The 25,307-nt window shown below is 37.4% G+C and overlaps 1 protein-coding gene across 1 annotated transcript; it reads right to left on the minus strand.

Annotated features, from left to right (window-relative positions):
- Window positions 1–23,418: 23,418 nt before the first annotated feature.
- Window positions 23,419–24,301, minus strand: LOC131156631 (uncharacterized). The gene has a single exon (XM_058110466.1). The coding sequence runs from the start codon at window positions 24,107–24,109 to the stop codon at window positions 23,660–23,662; it is 450 nt and encodes a 149-aa protein (XP_057966449.1). The 5' UTR covers window positions 24,110–24,301; the 3' UTR covers window positions 23,419–23,659.
- Between the last annotated feature and the right edge of the window lie 1,006 nt (window positions 24,302–25,307).

Below are 25,307 nucleotides of genomic sequence, written 5' to 3' on the forward strand. Positions count from 1 at the left end.
ATCTGAGATCACCAATTTTTCCAACACTCCTTGGCTTCTTCTCATCGACGAGTCTTTGAATTTCGTCGATGAGAAGAACAAAGGCTTCGTTGACGAAATCTGGCTTCGTCGACGAAATATGCCAAATTCACAATTTTGCCCCTCTCTTATTTATTTAAACCCAGTTATCATGGTTCAAGTTCTTACAGGAGTTCTATGGTTGTTTCTATATTTTTCTTGAGGTGACGATTTCAGGAAAATCGTGGATACTATCAGTAGGTCTTGTTTTTGAGTGGTAGGACTGAATCTTAAATTAGGATTGAGGATGATAAAATGAATGGTCATAGAAGATTATTTTTGGATCCTAGTGTGTTAAGTGTACTAGTAGCATTACGTAGCATCACTCAACAGGTGATGGTAGAAATGGTTAGGAGTTCGGGGGGGCGGAGCTGCACGATCGAGCAGTCACGCGTATGCGACCCCCATCATTTGTTGGAGGAGCGAACCCACTAGTAGTAAAGAACTAGGTCTAGAACATAGAGGACATACTGGCAGTCCTCTTATGTACAGACGAGTAGAGAGTGTTATTTGCTACATTTAAATTTAATAGGGAAGCAAAACGTTGGTGGAGGTCGGTGAGACTGCTAAAGGAGTAAAGGCCTGAACTTGTAGCGATGACGTGGAGTTGCTTTAAGGAGATTTTCTTCGAGCGGTACTTTCCCGCTACGCTCAGGAGTGCAAAGGCATCAGAGTTTCTGTATCTAACACAGGGGCCTTTAATGGTGTAACAGTATGCAACGAGATTCATTGAGTTGTCCCAATTCGCCCCGTATCTGGTGCCAGATGAGGAAAGGAAGATTAGGAAGTTTGAGGAGGACTTGAGACAGAACCTGTATGAGCATCTGGTAGGCTTCCGGGCTCAAACCTTCTCAGAGATAGTAGACAGAGTTTTAGTGATTGAGAGCGGCCTACAAAGAGGCGCAACAGTACAAAGGTAGGGAAAGAGGCCCGTGCCTCCCGATTTTCAAGTAGGGTCTAGCCGATCATGGAGAAGATATGATAGCAGAGGGGGACGACGACAGGGAGGAGGAGATCGAGCAGTACAAGGCAGATAGATGCCCCCTCCTTGTCCCAGATGTTTTAGAAGGCACCCGAGAGAGTGTTGAGTGAGGGAGGTTATTTGTTATCAGTGCCATCAGCCTGAACATATCGCGAGAAACTGTCAGGCACCGCCAGTGATAGTCGCTGCTCCTCGACCATATAGAGGAGGCTAGCAGACACCTCGAGGCAGACAATAGAGGAATACTGCTCCGGCGCGAGTTTATGCACTGACGCCGGGAGATGCGGAGGCGGCAAGAGATTTGGTGACAGGTACTATTTCAATACTGTCATTTAAAGCTATTGCCTTGTTTGATTCAGGGGCGACTCATTCTTTTATCGTTCGAGAATATGTTAAGTTGTGTGGGTTTGAACCTCAGCAGTTAGATATTAGTTTGTCTGTTACTACGCCGACTGGGGCTGTAGGGATATGCAGAAAAGTACTCTAGGACTGTCTAGCAGGTATTCAGGAGAGGTTTTTATCAGCTAATCTAGTGGTTTTAGAGATGCATAGGTTTGAGGTAATCTTGGGAATGGATTGGTTAGCTGCCCACTATGCCAACATTGATTGCCATCAGAGAGAGATAGTGTTCAGACCTCTAGAGGTACATGAGTACAGATTAGTGAGATCATGTGTGTGCACCCCACCTTAGTTACTATCCGCTATTTAGGCGCATAGATTGCTATTAGAGGGCTGTCAGAGATATTTATCCTATGTAAAGGCAGTATCAGAAGACAGATGAGGATAGAGGATATCCCAGTAGTGAGGGATTTTCTTGATGTGTTCCCTGAGGATTTTTTAAGACTACCTCTTAAGCGTGAGGTAGAATTTGTTACTGATCTGGTTCCGGGGACATTGCCGATTTTGAAGGCGCCGTACAGAATGGCACTGGCAGAGCTGAAAGAATTGAAAGAATAGTTGCAAGAACTGTTAGATAAGGGGTTTATTCGGTCCAATGCGTCGCCCTGGGGAGCGCCGACTTTATTTGTGAAGAAGAAGGATGTCTCAATGAGGTTGTGCATCGACTATAGGGAAATAAATAAAGTAATTATCAAAAATAAATACTCACTCCCTCGTATTGATGATTTGTTTGATCAGTTACAGGGAACACAAATCTTTTCAAAGATAAACTTACGCTCCGAGTACCATCAGGTGAAAGTTAGGGTGAAAGATGCTCCAAAGAAGGCATCTAGAACACGATATGGTCATTATGAATTTCTGGTTATGCCATTTGGTTTGACGAATGCTCATGTAGTGTTTATGGATTTGATGAATAGATTCTTTCACCAATATTTGGATCAGTTTGTGGTAGTATTTATTGATAATATACTGGTGTATTCGAAGAGCCCAAAGGAGCATGAGGAACATCTGAGTATAGTGTTTCAGGTATTGCGAGAGAAGAATCTGTATGTGAAACCTAAGAAGTGTGAGTTTTTGTTGTGACCCGAAGAATAATAACATTGTAATAATAAGAGAGTGAGAAAATAGATACAAAAACAGAAGGAGGTCGTAGACTTCCGCGTTCGTCGACGACATTGCATTTTGGAGATAATATTAAATAATCATAATTTCATAAAATTGCCAAACTTTGTCGACGAACACAGGGTTTCGTCGATGAAGGTCTTCAGAATTTCATCGACGAACACAGGGCTTCGTCGATGAGAAAATACTGAGAGACAGTTCGGGCTGCTCTAAATTTCGTTGACGAACACAGGGCCTCGTCGACGAATTTTGTGAAGGGCTCATCGAAGAGGTGACGTGTCTCGTCGACAAACCTGGCCCTATAAATAGTGGAAATTCAGGATTTTTATCATTTTTCATCGAGCTCTCTCTCTCTCTCTCTCTCTCTCTCTCTCTCTCTCTCTCTACGTCTCCCTCTCCCTTCTCTCTTCGTTTTCGGCCCCACTAGTCACCGGATCGACGATCCGAAGCTACCACGACGCTCCTGGTGGAATTCTCTACAGGTTTGTCAGAGCGGATCGTCGAGAAAACGAAGTTAGATTTCATTCCAAATTCAGGATAAGGTCTTTTATTGAGTTTTTGACTTTCTGACAATTATAGAAAATGATGTAGACTAAGAAATACTGATATTTTGTTTTGGGGGATTGCATTTTCAGGATATTGGATTAGGAATCTTGCGGGAATAGAGCCAGATTTTTATAAGGGCTTTTCAAAATTGAGGTAAGGGAAATATGCTATGCTAGGAATTTTTATAAAGTTATTAGAGAATTTATAAACATATATTCATATCAGTTTATTATACAGTTTATACAGAATATGGGTTAAATGCTTGTGTGGCCTGAGTAGATTTTCATGAGATAAAGAATTTATATAGTTTTGTGATGTATCATACTATACTGAATACATAGTTATTGACAGTACATACAATTTACATAGTTTTTCCAGTATATGGGTTTACACAGAATATATAGATATAGATTTATATTCACAGAGAAATGTACATGCTTATACAGCTTTTCTATGAATGGTTTCATGAAACAGATATATACATATATCCATATACATGTATACGAATACTCGGAACAGTATATATATATACAGTGTTATAGCATGCCATGTTTTCTTATTACCATAACATACAGAACATACAGACAGAGTACATATATAGAATACATAGATAGATATACAGAGGTAGCATCAAGATGCTACAGATATAGTACACAGAAAGATAGAGTTATGGTAATTTTGGAAACATGATGAAAACAGTAAAAGAGTATATATGTATATATGTATATAGTATCAGATCCCTGAGGAAAGATACACAGATACATACAAATTACAGAGCACGGTACCGTTGCTAGATACATATAGAGTGCAACCACATATCTCAGATAGTATGTGGGTACCGTCAGCCGTGCTCGTAGAGTATGCAACTCCCTAGTACATTGGGTTGAGGGGGCCGATTTGATGAGGTAGTAGCCAGTCCCGAGCTTAGGAGAGGATGCAGTTTGGCCGGGCTGAGGTAGTGTAGAGTATGATGACTTATCTGGAGGGCCGACCAGATAGAGTTCCCCCTACGGGCCGCACAACCCTGTCATGAAGGGTTAAATCATGACGTACAGAGTCCTAGAAAATAAGTACAGTTATATCTATATGTATACAGTTTTACAGTATATGATGAGTATAGTATGATATTATCAGTATGAAAAGTAGAAAATACAGACGATACAGTACATTTTAAATTGAGAAAGAAAGATGTGTTTTACAGATTATTTATTGCATTTCAGATCAGTTGCTATTTTTAAGTATTCTTAACTTAGTTGCCACACACTAGCAATAACATATTTCCATTTACTGAACGTCAACTCACCCATCACTTTAACATTTTTCAGGTGAGCAAATTAGGTGAGCAGATCAGGCTCGCAGATAGAGTGTAGCTTAGATCACCCTAGTTATAGGGTGAGTTTTTGACAGAGTTGTGTATGTTTTTGGGATAGATGATACTGGATGGGACATTTTTGTATGGTCTGTATATTTTAGATTCTGGTATTGTACAGTTTATGTATAAATGATTTTATGATTTGTATTTCCGTTGCGTAGGAATGTTTATTGTATATTTAAAAAAAAATGATAAGAATTTTGAGGTCGTTACAGTTTTGGTTGGAGCAAGTTACCTTCCTTGGACACGTTATATCCAGGGGTGGTATTTCTGTTGATTCGAGTAAGATTGAAGAGGTAGTAGACTAGGTATGACTGAAGAATGTGCAGGAGATTAGGAGTTTCCTGAGATTGACTGAGTACTACTGCAAGTTTGTTGAGGGCTTCTCTAAACTGTCAGACCCATTGACCATATTAAAAAAGAAAAGAGTGAAATTTGAGTGGTTTGATGAGTGTGAACGGAGCTTTTAGGAGTGGAAGCAGCGACTCATTACTGCGCCTGTTAGAGGGATTTGTAATTTACAGTGATGCATCTCATAAAAGACTTGGATGTGTGTTGATGTAGTGGGGGAGAGTGATAGTTTATGCCTCATGAAAACTGAAAGAATATGAGAAGAACTACCCTACCCATGATCTGGAGTTGGCAGCGGTTGTTTATGTGCTAAAGATTTGTAGGCACTATCTATATGTGGGTAGGTGTGAAATTTTTACTAACCATAAGAGCTTAAAGTACTTCTTCACACAGAAGGAGTTAAACATGAGGCAAGGAAGATAACTATAGCTGATAAAGGATTATAACTACACTATCAGCTATCACCCAGGAAAGGCTAATGTGGTCACTGATCCTTTGAGCCAAAAATTAGTGGATTCATTTGTATCTACAGTGGAAATTCAGCATCCGATCTAGATGGATCTAGAGAGGCTCGGTGTGGAGCTGGTAGAGAGCGATCACCAGACATTTATTGCTAACCTGGTTTTGCAGCCAACTCTACAGGAGAGAATTAAAGCAGCTCAGAGGAATGATGCAGAACTAGTAGAACTTATGGAGAAGGTACAGGATGGTTAGGAGACAGAGTTCAGCATCTCAGATAATGGAGCCTTGAGGTTCCATACCAGATTATGCGTTCCTACCGACCCTAAGATCAAGAGGGTTATTTTGAAGGAAGCACGTCGGTCCTTGTAAATTGTACATCCGGGTGGCACCAAGATGTACAGGGATCTTCGAGAGTCTTTCTAGTGAAGTAACATGAAGAGGGAGATAGCTCAGTATGTAGACCAGTGTTTAACATGCCAGCAAGTGAAAGCTGAGCATCAGAGACCGGCAGGATCATTGCAGCTACTCCACATTCCCGAGTGTAAGTGGGACCATATAGCGATGGATTTCATCACAGGACTACCGCTGGCTTTGTATGGACAGAACGCTATTTGGGTAGTTATGGATCGATTGATGAAGACTGCCCACTTTTTACCGATTAGAGTTAACTACTCCATGGACAGATTGATTGAATTATATACCCAGGAGATAGTTATAATTCATAGTGTTCCAGTGTCCATAGTTTTAGATAGAGACTCATGGTTCACATTTCGTTTTTGGAGGAGTCTACAAGGGGCCATAGGTTCTCAGTTATCATTCAGCACAGCTTTTCATCCTCATACAGATGGGCAGGCGGAGAGGATGATATAGATTCTGGATGATATGCCATAAGCATGTGTGATGCACTTTGGAGGTCATTGGATGCATTATTTGCCATTGGTCGAGTTTGCGTATAACAGCAGCTACTAGACCAGCATTGGCATGACATCGTATGAGGCATTATATGGTAGGAGGTTCCGATCCCCGTTATACTGAGAGGAGATTGGGGAAAGACAGATTTTGGAGTCAGAGCTGATACAACAGACTCAGGATAAAGTCAGACTCATCAAAGACATGATCAGAATAGCACAAAGCCGACAGAAGAGTTATGCAGATATTTGTCAGCGAGAGTTGGAGTTTGACGCAGGAGATCACATATTTTTGAAAGTGACATCGTTGAAGGGAGTTATAAGGTTCTGGAGGAAGGGTAAGTTGAGCCCTAGGTATATTGGACCATTCGAGATTCTTGAACGAGTGGATCTAGTTGCCTATAGGTTGGCATTGCCACCAGTCCTATCTAGGATCCATGACGTATTTCACACTTCTATGCCTAAGGATATACGTCCCAGAACCCTCTTTGTAACCACAATGTTCCTCTGCCATAAGTGAGGGTAATTAATAAAATTGAAAGTGTTATCTCTAAGGATGATAAGCAGATAAATAGCAATTTCGAGGACGAAATTTTTATGAGGAGGGGAGAATGTAATAACCCCAAAAATATTTAGGTGTAGTGATCCTAAAAAAAATTAATTAAAAATTATTAAGAAAATTAATTAAATTAAGAAATCTAGGGGTTATATGTATATGTATATATTTAAATACGTATAAGGATAAGTTATTTTATATATATATATATATATATATATATATATATATAGTATATAATAATGGATAAAGTAAAAGAAAAAAAAAAGAAAAAGGAAAAAGGAAAAAGGAAAAAGGATGTTACCTGAAGAGATTTCAAATTGAAATCTCATCTTCTGCAGAATCCAAATGCCCCCTTCCCTGGTCTCTTGCGCTTTCTCTCTCACTCTTCCGTATCTCTCTCACTCTCCTCAATTTCTCGGTTGATATTCGCCCGATCAAAAATCAGGAAATACTGCTCGACTCCATTTTCCACCACTGTCATTTCTACCATAGCGGATTTTTCATAGGAGCAGCGTAGGCATATCTCCTCGGGTGAGTTAAATTCTCATTCTTACCTCAATTTCTCGTAAATCTTAAGCCTAATTGACGATCGAACACTACCACGAGAATCTAGGGATAGTTCTCTGCAAGTCTAGCAGAGCGGATGTCTCGTGGAATCATCATAGGCATAATCCCAAAATTAGGATAAGAGGCTTATTAAGGGTCTAATTATTATTTAATTAATGTAGATTTAGAAATGTTAGAATATTGGACATTCTAAGGTTGGATTTGGGGTTATTGAATTCAGAGCTCGAGTAAGCGTCGTGGGTGTAATTTCGGGGCATAGTTCAGGAAATTAGGTAAGGGTGTTAAATATTAGTTTAAATGTTAATTTAGAGTATATGGAGCCTAGGGAAGGTTATATGAATATTATTTTGGGAAATGAGTTAATTAATCTAGGGAAAACGCGAATTGCAGGATTTGGGTTTTAGGCGCTGGGGGCATAGGATCTGGATTTTAATGAAACTCTCAGTAAGTCAGGTAAGGGCTGTAACGACCTGCTTAATTTCCACATTTTTTTATAATAATATCATCATAAAATCAATACCACACATCTCACATTCTAACTTAGCAGGTCATAATCCTCTTGGACCCGTGGGTACCAAGGATACATTAGAACATACAGCAGAAGCCTACGTAGCAGAAAATGTACAATCATATTCATACCATCATATCATACATCACAATATACCAGAGTTACTACAATCACTGTACTTCCATATACACATCCCAAAAAATGAAATCCAAGGATAATTCCCACAAAACCATACTATCCCTATGAAAAACTTACCCTTCAAAAAGGGCAGATAAACCACTCTACATCAGCGGGGCTTTTCCCGCTCTCCTATCAGGTGCTCCTGAAAAGTTTATAAGATTTAGGGGTGAGACACCTCTCAGTAAAGGAATTAAACTACTACTAGTGTGTGGCAACATGAGTATTCTGTGTTCAACATATATCATATATAACATGTTCAATACTGTTTATCAAATCTAAGAAAACTTATATATAAATCAAAACATGGCAGAACATACTGCATTTTCATAACATATCTCATCTCAAAATAATAACAACATAAAACAATTCTGGTAGGTTAGTTGGCTGTTGTTATGTATTACCCCCACATAACTGGGTTGTGTGGCCCGAAGGCGGGACCTGACAAAGGTTGGCCGACCACTACCAAGTCAAACAGTAGTTTGTAGGTCCGATGGGTCTACCCAGACTGGTCCGTACACCAGGGGCGATAACAGCACACTTCTTGAAAATAACCACATCGATTATCCAATCTCACACCACTCCGTACAGCGGCGTTAACACAGATATCATGATCACGAGGACCATGGACACATAGCAACGGTACGGTGCAAGTACTAGCCTAGACCAAGCCAACCAGGTTCTAATATCATATACATATACTAAAAATCGTGATACATGGATATCTCATATCAATAATTATCAAATCAATCATATCATTTTTCACATATACATATTTCATGAAAATCATCGACCCATATGCTGGAACACATTTTATCATAATTCGGCCCGTACGCCGGCAAATCACATAGCGCAGCCCGTACGCTGGCAAATCACATTTACATATAAAAATATCTCGGCTTGTACGCCGGTTTTCCCATCATAAAAAAAAAATTGTGCCATAATCACATTCCTAGAAAACAGTTTTTCATACATTTTATACTCATGCCACAAAAACGGATTTTCACATATTCAATCATAAGATCATTTTCACAGTATTTTGCAAATATAAAACATATATATAAATACATATACATTTTCCGCAAATCAGATGCTAAATATATACATATACATACATTTTCTAAAAAAAAAACTAACTTAGTTTATTCCCTTACCTAATTCCTGAAATGCCTCTAAGAAAATTTTCCCTACACCTTCAGAGTTCTCAACTCAACATCCTGAAAATGAAAACTCGCAGAATTAAAGTTCAGTATTTTCGTACGTACACCATTTTCTATAACTACCACTAAGTCAAATTCGCCTTAAAAAGTCTTACCTCAACTTAGGGATGATTCTCAACTTCCCAATCAACACCCCTGGAAAAGAAAACTTTCAGTATTAAACTTTAATATTTCAACGCGTATAACACTTTTCTCAACTGTCACAATTTCAAATTTGACTTAAAAAGTCTTACCTCAACTTAGAGATGCTTTCCAAATTGCTTTCTCCAATGATCCGTTCCGGTAGATTTGTAGAGAATTTCGCCAAGAGCGTCGTGGTGGTTTCGATTTGTCAATCCGGAGTAAAACTGGCTCGGAATCGAAGAGAGAGAGAGAGAGAGAGTCATAGGAGAGAGAGAAGAGGGAGAGAGAACAATGGGGCTTCCTTGTACAATTTTATATATATATATATATATATATATATATATATTAATATCATAATGACTACTAATTAAAGCAAGCTTCTTAGAGAAGCTTGTAATACTATATATATATTAATATCATAATTACTTACTAGTTGAAGCAAAGCTTCCTAGAGAAGCTTATGCAACTTTATATATATACATTTAACTTATATATATTAAATATATATCATAATAACTTACTTATATATATATATATATATATATTTTTTCCTTATCATACTATTCATTTTACTTGTTAATTTAATTAATTTATCTTATTTTATTATTTTATTTTTAAAAAAAATTATTTTTTTCCCAGTTACTACATTCCTCCCCCCTTAAAAGAATTTCGTCCTCGAAATTTACTGTTCCCATAACTTGCCATCCTTTAACCAGGAGAAATGGTCTACTCATTTTATTACCTATCCTCACTTATGGCGGAGGAATATCGTGGTTATATTTCTAGTCTTGGAAGATTACATATACAAAAGAAAACTATTCTTCCAAAATTAAAATACTACACTAATTAAACCATTACATGTACCTGCAAAAGAAACTACCTAACTACTTGCATTTTATCCCATCAACTTTCTTGGAATAGATGCGGATATCTCTATCTCATCTGCTCATCGGATTCCCAAGAAGCCTCTTCTACAGCATAATTCCTCCACAAAACCTTTACCTAAGGAATTTTCTTATTACGTAGCTCCTGTACTTTTCTATCCAGAATCTGTACTGGTACCTCCTCATATCCTAGTGAATCACTAAGCTCCAACTCATCATAATTGATGATATGAGAAGGATCTGGAACGTATTTCCTCAACATAGCCACATAGAATACGTTGTGGATCCTAGAAAACACCGAAGGTAAAGCTAACCTATAAGCTACCGGTCCCACTTTATCTAGAATCTCAAATGGACCGATAAACCTAGGACTAAGTTTATCCTTCTTCCCAAATCGCATAACCCCTTTCATCGAAGTTATCTTAAAAAATACGTGATCACCCACATCAAACTCTAAATTCCTTCGGTGATGGTCAGCATAACTTTTCTGTCAGCTCTAAGCTGCACTAATCTTGTCTCTGATAAGCCAAACCTTATCACGCGCTTGCTGCACAAGTTCTGGCCCCACTACTCGCCGTTCACCCACTTCATCCCAAAACAAAGGAGAATGACATCTCCTACCGTACAGAACCTCAAATTGTGTCATGTCAATGCTAGTCTGATAACTGTTATTATACGCGAACTCTACCAGTGGCATGAACTGAGTCCAATTATCCCCAAAGTCTAGTACACACGCTCTGAGCATGTCCTCTAATATCTGTATCGTCCTCTCAGTCTGCTCATCTAACTGCGGATGGAATGTCGTGCTAAACGATAACTGAGACCCCAGAGCCTCCTGCAAGCTCTTCCAAAATCGTGACGTAAATCATGGATCTTGATCTAACACAATCGATACTGGCACTCCATAAGAACGAACTATTTCCTGAATGTAGATCTCCGCTAAATGGCTGAGGGAGTAGTTGATCTTGATAGGTATAAAGTGGGCGATCTTCGTCAAACGGTCAACAATCACCTAGATGGCATTCTAGCCATGTAACGTCGTCGACAGTCCTGACACGAAATCCATTGATATATGATCCCACTTCCACTCTGGGATAAATAACGGCTGCACCTACCCTATCGGCCTTTGGTGCTCAGCCTTTACCTGCTGGCACGTCAAACACTAGGCTACATACTCAGCGATTTCTCTCTTCATGCCACTCTACCAGAATGTTTCATGCAAGTCTTTATACATCTTCGTACTACCAGGATGAACGGTATACAAAGATCTGTAAGCTTCTACTAAAATAATCTTCCTGATCTCAGTATCAGCAAGAACGCATAATCTGGAACGAGACCGCAAAGTTTTGTCATCTGAAATACTGAAATCCTCCCCCTGACCCATCTGCACTCTGCATATCACCTCTGCTAATACTAGATCTTCCTTTTAAGCGCCTTTAATTCTTTCTTGCAGAGTAGGCTGTACCACTAGGCTGACAATACATACTGAGAGATCACTCTCTACTAACTCTATGCCGAGTCTCTCCAGATCCATCATTATCGGATGCTGGATCCCCATAGCCACCAACACTAGCTCATTGGATTTCCTGCTCAACGCATCAGCTACTATGTTCGCTTTCCCTAGGTGATAACTGATGGTATAATTAAAATCCTTAATCAGCTCCAACCACCTTCTCTACCTCATATGCAGTTCCTTCTGCGTAAAGAAATACTTTAAACTTTTGTGGTAGGAGAAAATCTCACACTGTTCACCGTATAGGTAATGCCTCTAAATTTTCAACGTGCGTACTACTGCAGCCAATTCAAGATCATATGTAGGGTAATTCTTTTCATATTCTTTCAATTTCCTAGACGCATATGCCACTACCCTACCATGCTGCATCAACACACAGTCAAGTTCCTTCAAGGACGCATCACTGTAGAAAGTATAGCCCTCACCCCCAGATGAGATGACTAATACTGGTGCTGTGACTAACTTCTGCTTCAACTCCTGAAAACTCTGCTCACAGTTGTCGTCCCACTCAAACCTGACATTCTTTCTCGTCAATCGTGTCAAAGGTCCTGACAAAGCTAAGAATCCCTTAACGAAACGACAGTAATAGCCAGCTAGTCCCAAGAAACTCCTAATCTCCTGGACGTTCCTTGTTCTAGCCAAATTCACAACCGCCTCAATCTTGCTAGGATCCACAGAAATACCATCTCCAGATACAACATGCTCCAAAAACAAGACCTTCTCCAGCCAAAATTCATATTTACTGAACTTGGCGTACAACTTCTTATCCCAAAGTGTCTACAAAACTTTCCTTAAGTGCGTCTCATGCTCCTCATAGCTCCTCGAATAGACCAGTACATCATCAATAAACACAACAACAAACTGGTCTAGGTATCGATGAAAGACTCTATTCATCAAATCCATAAATACCGCAGGAGCATTCGTCAATCCAAACGGCATAACGAGAAACTCGTAATGCCTGTACAGGGTCCTGAAGGCCATCTTCGAGACGTCTTCTGCTTTCACTTTCACCTGATGGTATCCGGATCTAAGGTCAATCTTCGAATACACCCGTGGACCCTGGAGCTAGTCAAACAAATTGTTAATGTGGGGTAGAGGATACTTGTTCTTGATGGTCACTTTATTAATCTCTCTGTAGTCTATACACATCCTCATAGTCTCGTCTTTCTTCTTCACAAATAGAATAGGAGCTCCCCACGAAGATACACTAGATCATATGAAGCTCTTATCAAGCAGATCTTGCAACTGATTATTCAATTCTGCCAATTCTACTGGCACCATTCGATAAGGTACTTTGGAAATAGGCGATGTACCTGGAAGTAGATCTATGGAAAAATCTACCTCTCGATCGGGTGGCAAACCTGGTAACTCATTTGGGAAAACATCTGTAAATTTCTTTACTATAGGTGTGCTAGCAAGTTTCAATTCATTTTCTGACATCTCTTTCACCACAGCCACAAACTCCTGACACCCACTCAGCAATAGTCTCCTAGCCTGAATAGCTGAAACTAACTGAGGCGGGGATTGTGCTTGCGACCCTACGAACTTAAATTTTGCTTCCCTTGAAGGTCTGAATATCACTTCTCGTGCACGACAATCTATGCTGAAAAAATTAGCTGCTAGCCAATCCATGCCAAATATAACATCAAACCCGTGCATGTCTAGCACTATCAAATCGGCAGACAAAGTCTTCCCTTGAATATCAACTAGACAACCTCAGGGCACCCCATTACACCTTACTACTGACCTAATCAGTGTAGATACCAACAATTCAACATCTAACAGTTGTGTTTCAGTCCCACATAATTTAATACACCCCGAGGATACAAACGAGTGTATAGTTCCTGAATCAAATAATGTAATAACTTTAAAAGAAAACATAACCATACATGTCACCACGTCACCCGCCGTCTCAACCTTATCCGGCGTCAGAGTAAACATTCTGACTGGAGCCGTATTCCTCTGCTGGCCCCCACGTGGCACCTGACAACCTCCCCGGTATGGTCTAGGAGCTGGAACTGCATTTGGTGGAGTAGGCCAGTCTTGTACCATATGTCCCGATCTACCGCAGCGATAGCACACCGGAGTTGCATCTGGCAGGGTAGGACAATCTCACACTATATGTCCCAATCTACCACAACAGTAGCACACTACACCACCAGCTCGACACTCTCCACATTCCCTCCTACCACAAGTCTGACAAACTGGAGGACCCTGCCCTGTCTGCACCTCGCGTCCTCCCATCTCCTGTCTTCGCCCTCTACCATGATTACCTCTCCTCCACTAACCCAGCCTGTGACCCTACTGGTAGCTCGTAGATGCAGATCTCTTCCTCTGCCCCTGCTCATCCGCATCAAGACGTTTACCAATCTCTGCCAAGGCCGCCCTGTCGACCAATTCAGTAAAGTCCTAGATCCGCAACACCACCACTTGTGTAAATATACTCCGCCTCAAGCCTCTCTCAAACTGCCTCGCCTTCTTCACCTCATCAGGAACAATGTATGGGGCGAATCGAGAGAGCTCGATAAAACATGCTACATACTATTGGATAGATAACTGGCACTGCTTCAGACTCAGGAACTCTTCTACCTTAGCCTTCCTCACAGTAGTTGGAAAATATCTGACAAATAACAGATCTTTAAATCGGTCCCATGTCATAGCTATCGGAGTCATCCTCTACTGCTTCAATAGTCTCACTACAATCCACCACCTCTCAGCCTCTCTTGTCAATCTATAGGTGGCAAAGAGGACCCTCTATTCCTCAGTACATTACAGTACAGTCAAGATTTTCTCGGTCTACTGCATCCAGTTCTTAGCGGCTACAGGATCAACTTCGTCTGAAAATGCTGGAGGATTCATCTTCGTGAACTTCTCTATGGTGCACCCCTGGCCTGTAGATGGACCACTCTGCTCCCTCGAACTCTTAGCGATCTCAACCATAACCTGCTGAGCCACGCTATGTAATACTGCGTCAGAGTCGGTTCCAGCTGCACTTGATGGTCCTGCTCCATCCCTACCACTCGCATGGGCACTTTCCTTTTGGATCCATCCTGGAAAATAGTAGTTGCAATTCAGTAATTCTATCCTTATAATTTACCCACCTATCCTCACCACTTATCTCAACATTTCTAACTAATTTCTAATCCCCAATCCTACATTCTAGGAACACAATCCGACAATAGCTTACTATGGCTTTCCTGAAATCGTCACCCCAGGAAAAACACAGAAACTACCACGGAAGTCCTGCTTCTAGACTGTAGAACAAAACCTCAAATCCTTTCCTAAACTCTGGTAGTGTTCCTGCTGCACTCTAAAGTCTATAGAACCTAGTAACCTAAGCTCTGATACCAAACTGTCACGACATGCTTAATTTTCATATTTTTTTTTATAATAATATCATCATAAAATCAATACCACACATCTCACATTTCAACTCAGCAGGTCACAATCCTCCTAGACCCGTGGGTACCAGGGATACATTAGAACATACAGTAGAAGCCTACGCAGTAGAAAATGTACAATCATATTCATACCATCATATCATACATCACAATGTACCAGAGTTACTACAATCACTATACTTCTATATATACATCCCAAAAAATAAAATCTAGGGACAATTCCCACAAAACCATACTATCCCTACGAAAAACTTACCCTTCAAAAAGGGCAGATAAACCACTCTACATTAGCGGGGCTTTTCCCGCTCTCCTATCAGGTGCTGCTGAAAAGTTTATAAGATTTAAGGATGAGACACCTCTCACTAAGGAAAATAAACTAATACTAGTGTGTGGCAACATGAGTATTTTGTGTTCAATATATATCATACATAACATGTTCAATATTGTTTATCAAATCTGGGAAAACTTATATATAAATCAAAACATGGCAGAACATACTGCATTTTCATAACATATCTCATCTTATAATAATAATAACATAAAACAATTCTGGTAGATTAGCTGGCTATTGTCATGTATTACCCCCACATGACTGGGTTGTGTGGCCCGAAGGCGGGACCTGACAACGGTTGGCCAACCACTGTCAAGTCAAACAATAGTCTGTAGGTCCGATGGGTCTACCCAGACTGGTCCGTACACCAGGGGCGATAACAGCACACTTCTTGAAAATAACCACATCGACCATCCAATCTCACACCACTCCGTACAGCAGCGTTAACACAGATATCATGATCACGAGGACCATGGACACATAGCAACGATACCGTGCAAGTGCTAGCCTAGACCAAGCCAACTAGGTTATGATATCATATACATATACTAAAAATCGTGATACATGGATATCTCATATCAATAATTATCAAATCGATCATATCTTTTTTCACATATACATATTTCATGAAAATCATCGACTCGTACGCCGGAATTACACATTTTATCATAGTTCGACCCGTATATCGGCAAATCACATAACACAGCCCGTACGCTGGCAAATCACATAACTCAGCCCATACGCCGGCAAATCACATAACATAGCCTGTACGCTAGCAAATCTCATCCACATAGCACGGCCCGTACGCTGGCAAATCACATATACATATAAAAATATCTCGGCCAGTACGCTGATTTTCCCATCATAAAAAAAAAAAAATCGTGCCATAATCACATTCCCAGAAAACAGTTTTTCATACATTTTATACGCATACCACACAAACGGATTTTCACATATTCAATCATATGATCATTTTCATAGTATTTTACAAATATAAAACATATATAAATATATATACATTTTCTGCAAATCAGATGCTAAATATATACATATACATACATTTTCTCAAAACAAAACTAGTTTAGTTTACCCTCTTACCTGATTCCTAAAATGTCCCTAAGAAAATTTCCCCTGTACCTACAGGGTTCTTAAGTCAACATCCTAAAAATGAAAATTCACAGAATTAAAGTTCAGTATTTTTGTACGTATAACATTTTCTATAACTACCATTAAGTCAAATTCGGCTGAAAAAGTCTTATCTCAACTTAGGGATGATTCCTAACTTCCCAATCAACACCCTTGGAAACGAAAACTCCTAGTATTAAATTTTGATATTTCAACGCGTATAACACTTTTCTCAACTGTCACAACTTCAAATTTGACTTGAAAAGTCTTACCTCAACTTAGGGATGATTTTCAAATTACTTTTTCCAACGATCTGCTCTAGTAGATTTGCAGAGAACTTCACCAGGAGTGTCGTGGTGGCTTCGGTTTGTCAATCCGACGTAAAACTAGCCCGGAATCGAAGAGAGAGAGAGAGAGAGAGAGAGTCGTAGGAGAGAGAGAGAGAGAGAGAGAGAAAAAAAAAAAACAATGGGGCTTCCTTGTATAATTATATATATATATATATATATATATATATATTAATATCATAATTACTTACTAGTTGAAGCAAAGCTTCCTAGAGAAGTTTATGCAACTTTATATATATACCTTTAACTTATATATATTAAATATATATCATAATAACTTACTTATATATATACACACACACACACACATATATATATATATATATATATATGTTTCAATATATATATATATATATATTTTCCTTATCATACTATTCATTTCACTTGTTAATTTAATTAATTTATTTTATTTTATTATTATTATTATTATACTTTTTTTTTAAATTTTATTTTTTTCCCGGTTACTATAAGGGCAATAAATTATAGCAGTATTTTTAGAACTACTATTTGAATTGATATGTCAAAATGAGCATATGGTATTTTTAAAAAAAATTATTATGATATAAATATCAAATAAATTGTGTGGCATTTGAGTAATATTGAATTATGATATTTTGGAATATGAAATATGATTATAAAAATATTTTCTATAATAAATGGGAAAATATGAGAATATTATTTGTATTATTGAAAAGTGTAGAAATTAATGAAATGGGTTACATATATATATATATGATTATGAGAATGAAATATGTATTGGATGCTTTAACTCTATGCATTACATCATTTTCAATTTCTCCTTCAGCTTGCATAATAGATCCAACGTATCAAAATCTACAAGTGCTATTTATTTCTTCATCATCAAGTTTAACTTTATCTCCAATATTCCTCCTATCATTACTACAATTACATTTCATATATTCTGTTTTATTTCTACTTATCCTAAAGCCTCTAGATTCCAAAGTTTCTCTCCATAATTCTAACTCAGCCTCTATTTTGTCCCTAGTTTCATCAATTAATACAATATCATCTGCAAACAACATGCACCATGAAACCTCCTTTTGAATACTCTTAGTCAATTGGTCCATCACTAAAGCAAAATGATAAGGACTCAAAGCAAATCCTTAATGTACACGAATGTTGATTTGAAATTCTCTAATTTTTTCATCTATAGTCTCTACACTAGTCATTATTTCATCGTGCATATCTTTAATGATATCTATATACCTACTACATACACCCTTTTTTTTTCTAAAATCTACCATAGAACTTCCCTATGTATCATATCATATGTTTTCTCAAGGTCAATAAATATCATATGCAAGTCCCTCTTCTTTTTCCTAAACTTTTCCATTAATCTTCTTAAAAGATAAATAGCTTCTGTGGTAGATCTCCCAGGCATAAAACCAAATTGATTTTCTGAGACCTTCGTTTCTAACCTTAATTTTTGTTCAACTACCTTTTCCCATAGTTTCATCGGATGACTCATAAGTTTAATTCCACGATAGTTATTACAATTTTGAATATCTCCTTTATTTTTGTATATAGGTATTAAAGTGTTTTTCCTTCATTCGTCTGACATTTTTTTAGTTTTTATAATTGTACTAAATAAATTAGTTAACCATATAATTTTGTTCTCACCTAAGCATTTCCAAACTTCAATTGGGATGTTATCTAGGCCCACATCTTTCCCATTTTTCATCTTTTTTTAGTGCAAACTTAACTTCGTTAACTCTAATTTTGTGAATAAATCTCATATGTTTAATATTTTCCTCATTTTACATTTCTAAGTTTAAGCCTTCTATTTGGTTTTCATTAAACAACCTACTAAAGTAACTTCGCCATCTTTTTTTAATGACTTCGTCCTCAACCAAGACAATATCATCCTCACTTTTTATACATTTTACATTTCCTAAGTCTTTACTCTTTCTTTCTCTAACTTTAGCAAGTTTAAATATATCTTTTTCCCCTTCTTTTGTACCTATTTTATCATACAAATTATTAAATGATCTATATTTAACTTCATTAACGGCCGTTTTTGCATATTTTCTTGTCTTCGTATAGTTTTCAAAGTTATCTCTGTTTCTACATTTTTGTCACGTTTTATACCAAATTCTTTTTGTCTTTATGATTTTTTATACATCTTTATCCCACCACCAGCTCTCTTTGCTATTCGAGAATCTTCTCATTGATTCACCTAAAATCTCTTTTGCTATCTTTTTAATAGAGCTAGGTAATCTATTCCAAAGAGTATTTGTATCTATCCCATCATCTATGTTCCAATCCCCATCTTTGATCATTTTATCTTTAAATTTTATTATATTTTCTTCTTTTAAGTTCCACCATCTAATTCTCTTATACCGGTTTATTTTATCATTTTTCTTCCATTTTTTAATACATATATTTAACACTAAGACTCTATGTTGTGTTGTTAGACTTTCATCTCGAATAACTTTACAATCCTTATATGATAAACGATCTACCGTCCTTGTCAAAAAAAAAAAAAACCTATTTGACTTTTATTTTGTCAACTTTTAAAGCTTATTAAGTGTTCTTCTCTCTTCTTAAAACAAGTATTCATTATACTAAAAGCATATGACATAGCGAAATCTAAGATCATCTCTCCAGACTTATTTTTATCTCCATATTCATATCCTCTACGTATCATCTCATAATTTTTATTATCTCTTCCAACGTGTCTCATATCTCCTCCTATAAATATTTTTTCAGTCCCTGGTATGCCTTGTATAATACTATCCATATTTTACCAAAATTGTCTCTTAAGATTTTCTGTTAAGCTGACTTGAGGAACATAAGCACTAATGATATTTATTATCTATTGTCCTAATACTATCTTGATTTTTATAATTCTATCCCATACTTTAGTTACATTCACAACGCTATCTTTTAAGATTTTGTCTATAATAATGCCTACTCCATTTTTATGTTTTTCTTTTTCAATGTACCAAAGTTTAAATCCTAATTTATCAATTTTTTCTAGCTTTCTCCCCACCCACTTAGTTTCTTGAAGGCAAATTATATTAATTCTTCTTCTGATCATTGTATCCACAATTTCCATGTTTTTACTTGTAAGTGTTCCTATATTCCAAGTTGTTAATCTATTCCTAGTTTGCAAGAATGCTTGAAATAAAATCCAATGGTGAATACTGCCCAATCATTTCCTATCACATTGTTTGACAAAATTCCTCCAATTAATTTGTACCTCCAAACAGTAAAATAGAGTTTAAAAACTCCATGATCAAGCCCTACTTGTAATTCAACAACATATACCTTATATTGGAGAGAAACTTTAGATTTGGATTAGGGTTAATTTCAACAAAATGTAATATAAAATTATATTTAATTTTGTCCAAATTTGTCCAAAACTCCTTAAATGCATGCCACCAAATGCAACATTAATATAATTTTAATTACATTATATTCATATCCATATAATTTCTAATCCCAAAGATTAAATTCTATGATTTCAATGCTTTCCTATCACATTGTCTGTTCTTACTTTGTAATTATAATGATTCTCACACAATTAAATTCTTTCAGATAATGTTTGAGAGCATAAAAGTTTTTCGTTTAAATTTATAAGGGTTTTAAAAAGAACACAACGTAAGTACTTGTACACTAACTCCACCAAGCATGACATAAAGGTCTATTATTGATATTGTTGCACAATATAATTTTATGTTATATTTTATCTAAATCTATAAAATTTAAAATCTGAGGTCCAAATCATTGCCAACCATTGAGAGAGATTACTTCGAATGAGAAATGGTCATATCTCATAGTCATTGCTAACCATTGAGAGATATTTGAGTCATGACTCTAATTGGTTGTGTGTTTGCTTTTTGTTTTTCGGTAACAATTAGTATCTCAAAAGTATGGCTTATTAAAAGGGTTTAAGTAATACTCTCTGTGCAAAATAAATTTAATTAGACCTTGATAAGCTAGCTTTGTGACATAATGTTGACAAGTCAATATGAGATTGAGCAGTCCCAGATCACAGTGAAGGAACCGCGCCTTACAAGTAATTGTTAATAAAATTCGTACTTACGGAAAACACCAAATGGTGAAAATTTTTGAAAAAAAATTGCATAGTCCCAGCAATGTCAAGCGATGCAGAAGAAAACACCAAATGGTGAAGAATGAACATTTCCTTTTGTTGGCTGTGGGTGAAGAATGAATACTCACAAAAACAAACATAGAAACAGCCAGTGATTTAGATCTAATAACTTGGGAAGATGAGAAAGCATCGAATACCTGCTTTGGAAGCATTGATTTCAGGCATTAGATTAGAAATTGTGTGAATTTAGATAGAATGCAATGCAACAATTACATTGAATTTCAACGAATTATTTTTCTACACAAATTCAAATTCAAATTCAAAAACGCTCCTAAACATTGGGTTAATGGAAAGCAAAAGTTTTAACGATTACAAAGGTAAGGAGTCTCCAAGATTCAAGTTCATTCATAAAAACAACATGTTCATCTTATTTATTTATTTTGAATGGTGAGAGCATGTTTATTCCAAGAGTTTCAAGATGGGATCGGGCTTTTAGCTCTGAGAAGATATGCACATTCAACCTTACCACAAAAGTACACCACCAACAAATATCAGGTCCACAAGCAAAATTCACAGTAACCAGAAGGTGTGCATTTCTCACAAGAAACATTTTCTGAAATTTTCCAAAATGATTTAAACCAAAAATAGTGCAATTTCAGAATATATAATAAAAACTAGTATCTACCAACACAGGGATGGTACTAGGATCTGCCAAGGATAATCTAATTCTGTTCTCTTTTAGATGTTAAGCTTGGTAAATATGCGACTATTTAGTATCAATTGAGGCTCTGGATATTCTATAAATGCATTGCGATTAATGCATTTCTTCAGTGACCTGCCACATTATTCCACAAACTACAAACAGAAGAGTTCATGAAGTTTTAGAAGTTGTGTATAGCCTCAGCCCTCAGATCACTCCTGTATGATATTTTAGGGACACAGCCTTGGGATTTATTCATCCATGCAATTGCCAGATCCTCGCAGCTTTATACCTTTTGTTCTTATAATGTGATCACAATGAGCTTTTGGAACCAATTGCTTTGATAAATGTACCAACAAAAAGTATAAAGCAACCGTTAATTCACCCTTAGGCTTAGGCAAGGAGTTCTTGGTCCTACAGCTATCAAAGATTTATGATATTACTAACTTGTTTTCCTGCAGTGGCGAGGATTGGGTGGCTCCGAAGAGTACTTATGGTTTTATACTGGTACAGTTTTGGGGCTTCGGTAGGAAGAGAAAAAAGAAAAGGTTTTCGTTTTGTGTAGTTTTTGCAATATTGTAGACTCTTTGGCTTGAAAGGAAAGGAAAGGATATTCAAAGATCAGAAGACACCAGCGCATTTGATTTGGGAGAAAGCTTCATTTTGGGCTGCATTTTGGGCTTATTCTCTTGGGGTTTTTAAGGATATTTCGCTGACCAATATCCAAAGGGATTGGAAGGCAGCATTGATGTAAATACTCTGTTTTTGTTTTCCTTTTTGTTTTTGCAGCGAAGGAGGATGGCTTGTCCTCTTTTTCCTGTAATTTTTCTTTTCTTTTCTTGCATTAATGAAGCTTTTGTTATCTGAAAAAGAGATTTATGCTATGAAAGCTGGTAATCACAGGATAATCATTGTATAATGTGAGATTCACTGCAATGAATGTAACTTTATGAAAGGCAACATTACATAATATCCCATTCACAATTACTTCATCAACATGTAATTTGTTCCATGATTCCAGCTCCTCAGCTCCTCACACATCTAATCTTTTTATTAAAGCATAAGATAAAATGATGAAACTGCTCAAAAGATCTAATCTGCATTTTAATCCATTCTAGCATCACTAAGTTTTTTGAAAGAATTTCTATGTGGGATCAATTATAGCCTCACTTTTTACGAACTTTCAGCTATCTAAAATTTTCTAATTTCCAATTCAAACGAATTTAAGCATCAGATTCAACTCTAGGTACAGAAAGAGAAGAGCATCATTACATCATGAATGCTTTACTTCAACCACAAATATCATCTCAAAAAAATTGGAATTACAAGCAATTCCAACCAACCAGAACTTTACTGAACATAATAAGCTTTACTTCTTCAATCTTCTAGGATAAACTCATCTCCATATGAGAGATTTCAAAATTAAGCGAAAACAATTGTGCTGCATTTAGGATTTGGAAACATGGATTTAAACCTTGGATTTGAATTTGGAATTTTGTAAGTTTGAATGAAACTCAATACAGGTTGTAATTTGTCAAACACTTGAACTCCGTGCTCCCAAAGGCAGCATAAGAGATATTTATCAGCTAATAAAATTCCCAATTCAAATCTCTAACTGTGAACAATATTTAAGTATTTCCACAGTAACTAATCACTTATTTACATCTCACAGGCATAATCAAATCCTTCTCAGACAACCAAAAAACAATTCATTAATGTTTCCATGAATTCGATTCCACATACAATTGAAGCATGAAATCTTAAATCAAACATGCACCAAAATCAAAATCAAATGAACTCCTTTCATTTCAAAACATCCCCTAGCTCACAAAATCACACTTTCTCTACTCTCTCCGTCTCCCAAATCAACATAACAGAAAACCACAAGTCAATTCATGAGAGAGAGAGAGAGAGAGAACGTACATGATCATACACTATTTTTGATAAATTTCCTTCTCGCCAAGAACCTCGCCACCGGCGGCGTGAGGGCGATGGTGATCGGAACCCTTATCGGGAACAGAGCTTTGTTGCACAGTACAGCCAAGGCAAGAGCACCACCACTGGTGGTGGCCAATTCAGCCGTCCGATTTCTCTTCTTCGCCGCCGTCTGATCACCGAGTCCTTCTTCTATAATGAACTCATCGGAAGAAGTTTCGGGCAGCGACGGCGGGGAAGGGATTTTCTCCGACGTGTCATCTTTGCCGGAGATGCCGCCGATGCCGACCTTCTCAAACATGGCCTCAACGTCGACGTTGTTCTTGATGGCTATGTAGAGACCGGTGATCGAAGCTGCCGAGACCGAGAAATGGACCCCCAACGCTACCTTCCCGTACTTCTTCAGGAGCTCTTTGAATCGGCCTCCGGTGGATGACGCCATTTGATTTGTGATCGAGCGTTTGGAGTGAATGGTGTTGGATTGAGTTCACGGTTATGGAGACACAGGGTGATGAGGTGAGGAGATGTCTGAGAGTGGCGTTCTGTTCAGGGTTTTGTTAGGGTTTTGGGCCCTTGGAGTCTTGGACTAGGCTGGGCCGCCCTGGTTTGGGACTTGGGAGTGGGAAGGAATTCGAAGGACGTCAACATTTTGAGGATGGTGCCAGTTAAACGACGTTGTTTTGAGGCTGACATTAAAATGTCATTAAAATTTACTTGTATGTTTAACGGTTGAAAATAAATTTTAATTCTTATCTTAAAATTTTTTAGGACAGAAGACACTCATCTCTCATGTCACATACATTTCCTAAGATTTTAAGAATATCATAAACTTTTTCTTAAATTTACCAAAAGCATAGAAAATTTCGGCACCAAGCTAACATTTTTTACAAAAGATGGTTGGTGCGGGCCGGCTTCATTGCCCCTTGGGATCATCGGGTTCACCGACCCTCAAAAAATTTATCTTTTTACAAAATATAAGGAGAAATTTATGTCTTTTTGACAAATCTCAGGAAATGTGTTTGTAATTCTTAAAATCTCAGGAGAGATCTCTGAAAATTTTGAAGTTTCAAGAGATGTCATTGTCTTTTTGTCAAATTCAAGGGAGGTCAATCTATTTTATCCAATTTTTTAATATTTATATATGAAATTTGAAGTCACTATGACCATTGGAAAATTAAAAAATGAGACATTTTCATAATTCTTTGAGCACTTAAAAGCAAAAAATAAAACCATATTTCACAATAAAAAAGCCCTAACTCCTTACTGATGATAGTCCTGATGAACCCAATAATATTAGCGTGTCTTGAATCAACTGTTTATACCATTTGAAAGTTCATTATGATCATCTTAGGCACAGTAATAGCTATGCCCAGTGGCTTCCAAGGTGAGAAAATTTTGTCAAAAAGCTTGTGGTTTATGCTACAACAAAATACGTATCTTCTGTTTCAGGGTTCTTTCATACCTTCTCCATCAATTGCTTAAAACCCTTTTCAATATTTCAAAATGCCCCTTGGCCCACAGGGCATTCATAACATGACCCAATCTCCATCTTGAGTTTGTTTGAGTTACCTTTGAGAACACCAATCAACTTTGATAAGGTCTCCACATCCTAATGTAAGTAGGTGTGCCCAAGGCTCAGT

The sequence above is a fragment of the Malania oleifera genome, chromosome 5, assembly GCF_029873635.1.
Source record: "Malania oleifera isolate guangnan ecotype guangnan chromosome 5, ASM2987363v1, whole genome shotgun sequence".
Classification (NCBI taxonomy): Eukaryota; Viridiplantae; Streptophyta; class Magnoliopsida; order Santalales; family Ximeniaceae; genus Malania; species Malania oleifera.